The sequence below is a fragment of the Triturus cristatus genome, chromosome 5_1 (genome assembly GCF_964204655.1).
Source record: "Triturus cristatus chromosome 5_1, aTriCri1.1, whole genome shotgun sequence".
NCBI lineage: Eukaryota > Metazoa > Chordata > Amphibia > Caudata > Salamandridae > Triturus > Triturus cristatus.
The window spans coordinates 262,857,598-262,870,433 of NC_140587.1; the positions used below are offsets into that span (position 1 = coordinate 262,857,598).

At 42.8% G+C, this 12,836-nt stretch overlaps 1 protein-coding gene across 3 annotated transcripts in view; it reads left to right on the plus strand.

The window, feature by feature from the left end:
- Nucleotides 1-12,836, plus strand: part of OC90 (otoconin 90) — an 875,163-nt gene that overhangs the window by 666,892 nt on the left and 195,435 nt on the right. For all 3 annotated transcript variants that reach the window (XM_085604908.1, XM_085604909.1, XM_085604910.1), the window contains one exon: nt 11,138-11,167. In XM_085604908.1, coding sequence (XP_085461034.1) covers nt 11,138-11,167 — 30 coding nt within the window. The remainder of the gene's footprint in view (nt 1-11,137; nt 11,168-12,836) is intronic.

Consider the following 12,836-nt stretch of genomic DNA (forward strand, 5'->3'; position numbering starts at 1 on the left):
AAGCTAGCTGTATTTGCTGATGGCCGAGTAAGCCCTATGACCTCACTCCCCCATTTTATTGAGTGAATTCCCTACCTTTTCAGATATTTCAAGATTCACGGTCAATTCTCCCAAGCCCACTGGCATTGGTGCTCTTAACTATCTTAGAAGAAGAACGAAACCACATGGCCTTATTTACTCCGCAGGTACACATTACATATTGGGGAGTCTTCTTTCCCATGGAGCCCTTGCTCTGTGCACTAAATATTCCCTGTGTACTAAATATTCTACATAAGGACTTATATAAATGGGGACATCTGGAAATATGGAGATATGGAGATATGGTGGCTGGGTAGAGTTGTCAGTGTTATGTTAATTATGTGCCCCAGTTACTATACATTCTTCAAATGTTTCCACAACTCGTTACCCTTTCCACCATTTGGTTGATTCAGCAGAAGCCAATTAACTTTGCATGGAATGAAAGAACCCACAATGTCACAAAAGACATCCTATACACGTCTACAACTGAGTTAGGTATCAGAATGCCCCACATCAGTGATTTTGTAAGAGCATTCGAAGTGATGCCGAAAGTCAACCACACATAAAACAAGCATTGGCATAGCCAATAGGTCTCGCTTTTGGGGCCTTATAAGTATTTAGTTATGCAGCACAATATCCTTGGTGCAACAACATAAACTGTTGCATGGCTGAACACTTATAAGGCCCCAAAGACAAGACCTATTGGCTATGCCAATGCTTGTTCATTTTGCTAGAGATAAAGTAAAGGCCATTTAGACACAAGACATGCACTTGGAGATCAGGTGTGAGGATGGCATGTGAACACATGAAGAGGGTTCATCTACACAGATCCTTTATTACACTGGGAATCATTTCGAAAATTAAGGCAATCATTACAGTCTCCTACATGTCAACAGTTCAGTAAGGGTTTTACCACATGGTTTGGCACGGGACCCACACCTGGGCATCCCCTTCCCACTTAGAGGGATAGATGCAAAAAGAACAGATGATGGACGTAATTCAGAACAAATGAAACACACACTAAGGGCATCACAATATAAACTTCAAAAAAGTGACGCATTGAGTTCGTGAATCAATCTCAGCCACTAGCAATTTACTAGAGCCTCATTCCAATACACGGTTTGTGGCACACCATGGCATATCAAATTAAACCAAGCTATATGCAAATAAGCTAACTTATTTTGCATGTTTCCTTTTTACATAATTTTTAAAAAATCGCTTCAAAAGCCAAAGTTTTGCATTTCAAACGTGGAGAATGTACAATGCTTCAACTTATAAATATGTAAACAGCAAAAAATGGTATGATGTAAATTTTCTCCACAAGGGACAAAATCTTACCAATGACTTATCCTGTTTTTGCAGCAGGGCAAAGTTTCCTTAATATGGCGCCCAGAGATCAAACATTTGCCTTTCTAGTAGTTGGTCAAGCTTCTTCTAAGGCTGATCACTCCCCAAAACCTTACATTTTTTATGTGAGGAACAAAGTAATGGCATTTTAAAATTCTTCTGCCTCATGTTTGCTGAGCGCTGGTACAAAGCCGAGGCTTGTTGTGTGTGTCTGCATGGACTGCAGCGGGTGGTCGCTTTCTGTCCTCAAGCTGTTTGTACCCATGTCACGGAGGTTCTGTCGACTGGGTTTGCTTTCGGTCTCTTCAACACATCAATGATATTTTTTCACCAAGCCCTGACAGCGATTGGCCGCAGTGCTTCATATACAAATAAACCAGTGCGATCGCCCAATGTATGGCTCAGGTCGCTGCAGCTTGCACTAGTTATTGGAACTACGATCACTGCCACATGCCAGTATGAACGCTTCCTACTGAACATCATCACATTTAGACAGTTTAAACCATTCAAAGCTACACAAAGCAGTGTGAATGGCTTCGGCCGGCTAGAATTATGTTTTAAATGTGTATTTAAATATGAGGACTGTCAAGTGAAACTAAATGCTGGTGTCTCGCATCAGCAAAGACCGGCACAATTTAAGCACTGAAATTTGTGCATTTGGTTTTTCCTTCTGTTTACAGATTAGTGTTTTTCACAATCATTCCCCATTTTAACTTACTTACAAAGACACTGTTTTTTTGCATGGTGTTGCTGCGCCTTTACTTAAAATAACTGGCAAATGATTATGGTTTCGGACAAATGAATAAGGAAAATGCTTTCTTGCCTGCTTCTGAAGACGCTGTCCACACCCCGAAGGCAGAAGGAGTTTGAGGTAAGTGATTTACGTGGTACCAATGCCAGATGAAGTGCCGAGAACTGGAAAGTGAGGTCACAAGGAACCTAAGGCGCAACCAAACAATAATAATGCCAGCACGATAATAAATTGTCTCCGTAGTGCACAGTAAGTGCATCAAGTTGGCTAAGCTGCAGTACTCAAGAGTATATAACGGGTGAGGTTTGGCTGCAGCACATAGGGGTATCAAGTAGTTTATGCCACGTGTGCATGAGCAACACAAGGGGCAGCAGAACCTCTGTACCAAGGGAGGAGTGGCAAACACCAGAGTAAGGGTGTAAATCTCCAATACATGGGTGGATGTACTGCAAACTGCCGAGCGAGTGACTGCAACATGGACAGAGGGGCAAAGCAGGCAGCACTACGGGGCTAGCAATGGGTGAGGGGGGATTTAAACACAATTGGGGTACATTAACTGGGGGAGACTTGCTGCACATGATGCATGTTTAGGGAAAAATTAAGGTCATGTCCACTGATGAGATGCATCGCATTCGACCCAGCGAGTTCAGTGCACTTGTAAACAGAGAAACACTGTGATACACAGCGACCTACTGCAAAACCTCCATCTGGAATGACGCAAGAGCCAGATTGATAGGGACCAGGACTCCAGTATAATCCTATGAGAATGTGCATATCTTTAAACCGAAAGGAGTAAGCAAGGCAACTCACCTCTACAGTCTGCTCCACACAGGCTCCCGCATCCTCATCCTCCAGGGTGGGGGCAGTATGGCGGGTTGCTGGGGGCGTGAACGGACAAAGAGTAGGCCCGAATTAGGGGGTTGGGGGGGTGGGAGTGCGGCAAGTACTGTGCGATGCTAATGCAACACAACCAAGAGTGGGCGCGTATCCCCAAGAAATGTGGCGGGTGCGTATTACCTGGTGGACTCCCCACGGACTTCAGAAAGTTACGGAATAAAAACAGCCTTTCGCGTGTGAAGGAAGGGAGAAAGAAAGTGAAACTGTATTAAGGCCACGGACATTTTACTTTCAGCTGAAGGATAAGCTCATGAAATGGAACGGGGGAGGTACCTACTTTTTTCCTGCAGAACAGTAAAGCTTTCTTCCCTCGCTGAAAGATGTTATCTATTGATATACTTTTATATCCCAATGAAACATAAAAAGCCGCGCCGCATTGATAACACGTTGCGATTGCTGTCCAGGAGAAACATGCAGCATTGGCGCATCCCGGTCTGGGGAGGAGAGGGAAAGGAAGGGAGTCAGGAGCGGAAATAAGATCGCGCACGCACCTCAAGTTAAAAACAAGCCAGTCAGACTCACCGGGTCAGCGCTGCAGCTGCCCAATGCGTGTATCTCTTGCTCTGTAGGCAAGCATTACCGAGGCTGTATTAAATAATGAATAAATGGCCACAGGGATCGCCGCTAGTTGCTGTTTGGGAGGTGTGTTCATTACTTAGTATGTAAATGTAAAAAACAAGAAAAAGGCATGTTTGAAAGGGAAAAAAACGTTCTACTTAACGATGGCTCCTCGTAGCATACCGCTTCTTCTGAGCCTTTGGAAGCTGTGAAACAAGGGCTGGGCGAGAAGGGAGGGGGGAATGTCAGCAACAGAGGAGCCCGCGAAAGTGAAAGTGATCGTGATTACGATCGCTACGGAGGAAAGACACATGGCGCTGCGCGCGTGCACGTTCACGTGCACTGTAGCTTTAGGCCACGGCAGCACTTTGAGAAGCTCACATATAAAATGTCTCTTCGAGCCTTTGGCTCGCGAGACCTAAAAAACGTTCTACTTAACGATGGCTCCTCGTAGCATACCGCTTCTTCTGAGCCTTTGGAAGCTGTGAAACAAGGGCTGGGCGAGAAGGGAGGGGGGAATGTCAGCAACAGAGGAGCCCGCGAAAGTGAAAGTGATCGTGATTACGATCGCTACGGAGGAAAGACACATGGCGCTGCGCGCGTGCACGTTCACGTGCACTGTAGCTTTAGGCCACGGCAGCACTTTGAGAAGCTCACATATAAAATGTCTCTTCGAGCCTTTGGCTCGCGAGACCTAAAAATGGGTCAGGGTAGATCAAGATAGAACAAACCTCCCTCTGCAGTATCTTTAATGGCTACCGCCTAGGTTTTGGCACTTGCCAAAAATCAAGCTATTATCAGTAGCTGCGCTGCTTGAACACTGGGATGTAGCAGGTGACATAAACAAGCAACCACATACCCATTCCTGCTAGCACCCACAGTTTTCAACCCATCATTCCCCCTTAGACAGATGGATCCTTGTTTTCAGGCCTGGAGAGCGAGTACCTTCAGTCCCACGTCAATGCTTACCACCTCACAGCAGTATACTGTTACAATTCCGACACTATGGCACACAAGTAGTGGCAAGGCCTTTGTATCCAAGCCAACTGGAAGGCAATACTTACGATCATAAAATACCTAACAGTAATTGCCAGAACATATAGAGAAGGAGCATTCTTACCCCCTTACAACATCCAAGAGTAAATTGATAACACACATGTTGGTGGAAAAACTCTCTGTGACTCAGCTCTGGAAGTCTCCAACTACACCACTTCTGAGTCTGTTGTAGACCAAGGTGTGGAATCATTTTGCAATGGAGAAGATGACAACCACAATCCACAAGACTTCCATGAAGTTCAAAAGGGTAACACCCCCGCCCCAATAACATTTATTACAAATTACCTAACCCCCAGTGCAGCTGCCCTGTTTATCCCTGATGTTAAAATGCATTCTGGATTAGCGACAATGCCCCCTGCCCCCATGATGACTGAGGATATTTGGGAAGGATCACCTCATTATAATTCCTGAATGCACAGGAATTTCGTATTTGCCGCATTATGAGGATGAATCTAATCTCTAATTGTTGAATATATATATATATATTCACTTAAAAAACCATAGGTTTCACACATGTTATAGTTAGGTGGACATTTCACTCTTAAAAAACCAATGAAATTCCCCCGTTATAGTTAGTTCAGATAACTATAACTCACGCGCCCGCAATCCACTGCTCATGACGTCACATATTACATCACTCATGACTTGGTCAGTGGCATCACTCATGACATCACTGATGACATCATCCTTTTGATAGAGTGGCGGTCGCGCGAGTTATAGTTATCTGAACTAACTATAACGGGGGAATTTCATTGTTTTTTTACGAGTGAAATGTCCACCTAACTATAACATGTGTGAAACCTATGGTTTTTTAAGTGAATTTGCAAGGTTTTTTAAATGCTAATTCCTAACTATAACGTGTGTGAAACCTATGGTTTTTTTCAGTGAATTTGTACGGTTTTTTAAATGCTAAGTTATGTATTTATTATTATATTTTTATATATTTATTTTACAATAAAGTACGTTTTAAAAATGGTTTTTTTTTAATGGTTTTTCATCCTCGCGCGCACGCGATTTTTTAAAAAGAAAATCAAAATGTTTTTTTCTGCCTTCGGGGTCCTTCAGGGACCCCCTGACAAAGGCTAGGGGGTCAGGCACTCTCTACCCTGCCCCCTTTTCACGTTCGCCACCTTCCTTTTTAACTCTCGCACTCAAAACAAACAAAATGGCGGCCAACACTTCCTGATTTCGACCGATTCGAACGTTGACTGACATGTAACCACCAATCAGAATTACGCTTGCGCATGTCAGGGTGCGCGCACGGTGCGAGCTTATAGATATTTATGTGCTTTAACTGCAATTTTCTCAGGAACTACTGAACAGATTGACTCCATATATGCAAAAGGCACATCCCTGACCTGAGGACTACCTCTTTGCCAAATTTCAAGTAATTCTGTTCAGCCGTTCGGGCTGTACCTTCGACTAAAGGTCCTATGGGAAAATGCATGGGGAAAACGCGTTTTGGGACCCCCCTTTTTTCTCGGCCCCCGCTTAATGAATCCCCCCGAGACTTTCAGGGTAGGAGCTGAGCAGAGCGCCCCGTTAGTTTTGAAAATTTCACGAGGATTCGTCAACCGGCGCCAAAGTTATTCAAAATAGAATTTTGAGATTTCCTATGGAAACACGGCCCTAACTATAACTATCTACTGGCGACCGCCAGTAGATAATATATATATATATGTATACGCATATACATAAATACAGTGGATATGATGAATCTGTATGTGACACTATTATGTACCATAAATTCAAGAAATATTGCAGTTGAAAAAAGATGGCATTTTCCTGGCGCTAGGTTGGCGTCATGAGAATTACGGGAGGTAGTATTCTGATGACCAACATCAAAGCGGAACAGGCAATGGCAGCATGACGCTGCATCTACCCACATGGGTTTTAATATTGACATTTACAGTTACTAATTTTAACAGACTCACTTGAGTTTACAACGCCGGTACTTCAAGAACCACAAGGCCATTGAAATGGCCACGCCCACTGGGGCGGGAACTTGGAATTGAAAAGGGTGCCGACAACGCTGTTTTGCATTAGCATATTGCCATTGATAAAGGGAACAGGATCCTGAAACGCATCTGGCAGGTCGAAGAAAGGCTGATGCTCTGGTCCTGCTGCTTGCCTGCTTGCAAGTTTGTCATCCAGCAAAATAGAACTATACATCTGCCGGTTGGCTCTCCCACTGGGGCTACCTGTTTTGTTGGATATATATATATATTATGGCCAAGGGTGGATTATTTGAGGGAAGCTGACCGTCATTTAATGGATACCAACTGTTATGCGAAAGCTAGCAAATTGAATTTAAATCAAGTGAAGGAAACTGTTACAAAGAGACTACTAACATGGAAACGACAGGGGTTGATCACTAAAAAGGAATTTCTCTTTTAAAAAAATGATTTCCCTACAACTCCCATAATGTACTTTATTCCTAAAGTGCATAAGGGAATATCTCCTGTTGTTGCCAGACCAATAATCTCTGCAAGAAACAACGTACTGGAGGCCATATCCAGATATGTAGACTATTTCCTCCAACCACATATGATGAATCTACCTTCCTTCATAAGAGACACTGGTGATTTTCTTATGAAAATCAACCAAATAGAATGGTGTAGTGATTGGTGTTTGATGACCTGAGACATCACATCACTATATACATGTATTCACAATTCTCAAGGCTTAACAGCAATAAAATACTTTCTCAATAATCGTAACATAGGTTTTAAAGAGCACAATAACATGTTACTCCAGATGACTGAGCTATGTCTAAACAACAACTTCTTTTTGTTTAATAAAATTCCCTATAAACAACTGTTATTTGGGATGGTACAGAAGGCAAAGCTAAGGATTTTATTTCGTCCATCAATACCAATTCCATGAACCTCCACTTTACAGCTTCTATCAACACAAATAAGGTGGAATTTCTAGATGTATATATATATATATATATTTATTCCAAGATTCCGCTCCTTCTAATCGTCTGGGACCCAAAAGAGGTGGCGCATGTGCCGGCGGAGCCTGCTGGCTGAAATGTCCCAAAACTAAATCGCCAGTCAATGCGCTCTCAGTAATGCAGAACACAGAAGTCAAATTTACAAGAGGTGTTTAATACGACGCGTTTCAGCTCCTTGCGGAGCCTTGGTCACTTGTACGTGACCAAGGCTCCGCAAGGAGCTGAAACGCGTCGTATTAAACACCTCTTGTGAATTTGACTTCTGAGTTCTGCATTACTGAGAGCGCATTGACTGGCCATTTAGTTTTGGGATATATATATATATATATTACCTACTGGCGGTCGCCAGTAGGTAGTTATAGTTAGGACCCTGTTTCCATAGGAAAACCGCAACATTCTATTTGGAATAACTATGGCGCCGGTCGACTAATCCTCGCGAAATTTTCAAAACTAATGGGGCGCTACGCTCCGCTCCTATCCTGAAAGTCTCGGGGGGATTCGTCAAGCGGGGGCTGAGAAAAAAGGGGGGTCCCAAAACGCGTTTTTCCCATGCATTTTTCCATAGGACCTTTAGACACAGCTACAGCCCGAACGGCTGAACAGAGTTACTTGAAATTTGGCAGAGAGGTAGTCTACAGGTCAAGGAAGTGCCTTTTGTAGGTCTGGTGTAAATCTGTTCAGTAGTTCCTGAGAAAATAGCATTTAAATCAATATATATATCTGTGGCAGCTTACGGTGCGCTTACCGTGCGCTTACGGTAAGCTTACCGTACGTGTACGGTGCCGTGCGCGAGCGCGATTCTGATTGGCTGTTAGATCTTAGTAAACATTCGAATCGGTCGAAACCAGGAAGCGGCGGCCGCCATTTTCTCTCTCGCACTCTTAGGGGGGGAGGAAAATCAAAGGTGAAAAACATATAAAGGGGCTCGTTAGACAGCTTCTAACCACCTAGCCTTAATTAAGGTGTCCCAAAAGAACCACCAAGGTAAAAAACTCAATTTTAAATTTTTTCGAAAAAACGGCGATTACGCTTACCGTACGCGTACGGTTAAAAATAATTATAAAAAAAAAATTATCCACATTTTCCCCCACCCCGTGTGCAAACGCTGCCCGTAGGGCACCATTTGTGCATGGCATGTTTGAGCCAAATGAACATTTAATATTTAACATTTCACAACGAAGCGCATAATATGTCCTCTGTGTGCGGACGGTGCGCGAAGCGCATCGTGCGTACATGGCCAATCCAGTGTAACGTGGGCACTAAGTGCATAAAGTAAGCGCGCAGTGCGCGAAGCGCACCGCGTGCTCACTGTGCACGCACGGTGCGCGAAGCGCACCGTGCGCGCACGGAACGAACTGCGTTAAGTGGGCGCGCACGCCACGAACGGCGTAAAGTAACTTAGCATTTAAAAAACCGTACAAATTCACTGAAAAAACCATAGGTTTCACACACGTTATAGTTAGGAATTAGCATTTAAAAAACCTTGCAAATTCAATGAAAAAACCATAGGTTTCACACATGTTCTAGTTAGCTGGACATTTTGCTCATAAAAAACCAATGAAATTCCCCCGTTATAGTTAGTGCAGGCAACTATAACTCACGCGACCGCAATCCTCTGCTGATGACATATGTGTCTTTATGAAAAAAAAATATTTGTAATATATGTATAGCTAAACTTTAATGGAAGAAGACGTGGGCAAATAAGTGTCTAAATACAGTATTAGCATCAGCAGAGGATTGCGGTCGCGTGAGTTATAGTTGCCTGCACTAACTATAACGGGGGAATTTCATTGGTTTTTTATGAGTAAAATGTCCAGCTAACTAGAACATGTGTGAAACCTATGGTTTTTTCATTGAATTTGCAAGGTTTTTTAAATGCTAATTCCTAACTATAACGTGTGTGAAACCTATGGTTTTTTCAGTGAATTTGTACGTTTTTTAAAATGCTAAGTTACTTATATATATATACGCATATACATAAATACAGTGGATATGATGAATCTGTATGTGACACTATTATGTACAATACATTCAAGAAATGTTGCTGTTGAAAAAAGATGACATTTTCCTGACCTTTGTCTCCTCACACACTTTCAGCTGGATGCCGTCAGGCCATATAGGGAACTTTGGGAAGGGTCACAGTCTCTTGACTTTGCTTTTCACATTTTCCGGGGGGCCTTCTGCGTTCGAACATCTGATTTCTTGTGGCTATTAGATAGCTTGGCGAGTTGTGATCCCCTGTGTGCTCCCTAACTCCCTCTTTCGATAGGAAGATGGATTTGTGGCGAACGGTTCCTCAGATTCGCAGTAAGTCTGAAGTTGAACTTCCTGTCAATCACATGGGTCGTGCCTCCAATGAGGAGGCTGACTTGAATGCACGAGAAGGCAGGGCTGTCCATTTTCACCTTGAGTGAACAGCTCAATTTCACCCCAGTGACAGTCTCTTTGTTACCTCTGTCTCCCCTCATCAGAGGTCGCAGCCCTCGTCTGCCACTCTGGATTGTGGGACGAAGTCTATTATTTCCGTGGCCTACGAGGTTTCGGACAGGGATGCCTATTCATATTCAAGGCACTTTACATGAGGGGCATGTCAGCCTATTGGATCAGAGTATCTTCCTGGGTGATTTTTGCCAGGCTGCTTCTTGGGCAGCACCCCCCTACTTTTGTCATCCACAAAAGACTAGTTGTAGCTTCTCAGAGTTATTTGGCTTTGGTGCGTTTGCTCTCTTTTGGTGCTTGTTGGATTCAATCGCTGTTATTACAAGTACACTGGGTCCAGCATTCTGTTTTTGTGTCTGTACATTATTGTGGGAAGTGGTTATGAAGCTTCTGGTCCTACAAAGTGTGTCCTAAAGAGTAAGGATGTTGAGAAGGAATAGAGAGGAGGAGGTAATGCCTTGATTACTTTCCAGTATTGCCATTTATCGGGTTCTCCATTCTCATCCCAGGACTAACCCTTTGCCCTTATAGTTCTGCAGCTTCGATTTATGGGCCTGGTTGGTTGTAGGAGTCTAAGTAGGGTGGGTACCCTTTTATACGGCTTAACATCTCGGGAGAAGGTTTAAAAGAAAAGGGTACATAAGGGTGTGTACAGAAGTCTGGGCCTCCAGGTGAATAAGACCGATGACAGTGAGGGGAGGAAGGTCATTTACCAGTCAGTATTCTCAGTATTATATTGGGTTTAGGAGCAGCCGTTCTGTGAATTAGCACAATTAAACAACCAACAATCAGAAGCATTTTATAATAACAGCAAATTCTTTGTTAGTCTGAGAAATTTCAAATCAATTTGGAAAAACAATCCTATCCATGCAATTGAGTCTTTATAGCAATGCATGTTGTAATTCCCTTCAGGGACCATCAACGCTACTTGTAATAAATACCATTTCTTTATCAGTTCACAAAACACACATTTCGAAACATTTTTATAACACATGAGAAACTGCTAGAAATTAGATTTTGTTTTTTAATACCAATTATGTCTGATTACTTGTTTTTATATATGTGAAATGCAAATGTCCATTAATATCAAGAATTCTATTGTGTTTTGACAGCAACATTCTTGCCAACGCCGACACCAGAACGTAAGTGATGCATTACAATTGTGTATATTAAGTCAAATGAAAACATATCTAAAAAAAAATACTCAGCACCATGAGCATTTATCTTGTACAAGAAACATTTATTTTAAAAATCAGAGAATGTTTGTGGGATGCTGTAGTAGATGGCATGTATGTTCACCACCTCAAGGGCGATGATGTTATCTGTTCATTTATCATCTTTATAATGCATTAATCTTCAAGGACCCAATTCACAAAGAGCCACCGCACTTCTGGTGGCGGCCCCGCAGTTGTGGCAGGACCTCTGCATTACAGTTTCCCATTGCGAGTGGGCCCCTTCCTTCCCCCCACAAGTGCGGAGGCTATTTGTGAATCAGGTCCAAAAAACTTGACAAAAAATGTGCTTCCCCTCAACAACAATCCAGCAACCACTGTAAACACATCTCGCACATGCCAAAAAGCTAGTGTGTCTTCATCACATTTGCACATGCATGCCCAACCATTTGAGACCATCCAGATAACTTTTTGCAAACTTTCATCTTCTTGGAGTTCCCTTTTCAATTCGTCTTCCTGTGACAACACATTGACCTCCTCCTCAAATTCCTCGCCCCCAAAATGCTCTTGCTTAATGAAATCTTCTTTAGCCTCAGATTCTGAACACAACCTCAATAGGCAATCTGCTTGTAAATTGCCAGCACCAGGCACATGAGATAACTCAAAATCAAACTGCTAAAGTGCTAATACTCACCTTCAAATGAGGTTAGAGATCTTATCAATACCTTTCTTCATGAAAACCTCCTTCAGCGGTTTATGATCAGTCTTTACCTCATAATTGTGCCCCCAAAGAAACTTCCTGAGCCTTCTCATAGCCCAGAAGACCTAAAAAACCTTCTATTCTATGACTGAACAATTGTACCCAACGCCCCTTAAGCCATGTGATCTGAAGAAAATGGTCCTACACTTACCCTCAGACCTCTGTACCAACACAGCCCCCAACCCCTTGCAGCTGGCATCAGTAATGACAATGGTGCCATCCTTAGTATCAAAACTGTCAAGGTCTGAAGCATTCTCCAAACTGGACTTCACATCATTGAACTCCCTTTCACACTGCTCATACCACACAAGTTCCTTACCCTTCCTAAGAAGTAGCCTTATACTAACTGTTCTTTCAGCAAACTTGCGGACAAACTTATTAAAAAATTCCACCATGCCTTAAAATTTCACCACATCCTCTTTAGTTTTAAGAGATGGTAGATTATTAATACTATCAACCTGCCTGGTCTTTGGCAGAATTCTTGACCCAGTGATCAAATGACCTAAGTATGCTTTTTCTGAAAAATTAAACCTACACTTCTCCAATTTAAGTGTCAAACCTCCCTTCTGCAGCCTTTGAAGCACTTCTTACATTGTGCTCAGATAACATTCGTACCAACCACCAACATGTCATTCTGATATACTTCCACACCTTCCACTCCCTGCCACTGCTTCATTATTAAGTTCCCTCAAATCCACACACAGCCTAACCTCCCTATTGGCCATTTGTGCCATAACAACTGGCGCAAGCAATTCTGAGGCCTCCACTACTTGAATAAAGCCATTGTTAATCAATGTATCCAATTCTTTCTTCATGATCTCCTGTACCACCAAAGGGACACTATTAACTCTTTCAATTTTGAATACTGCACTGATTTTG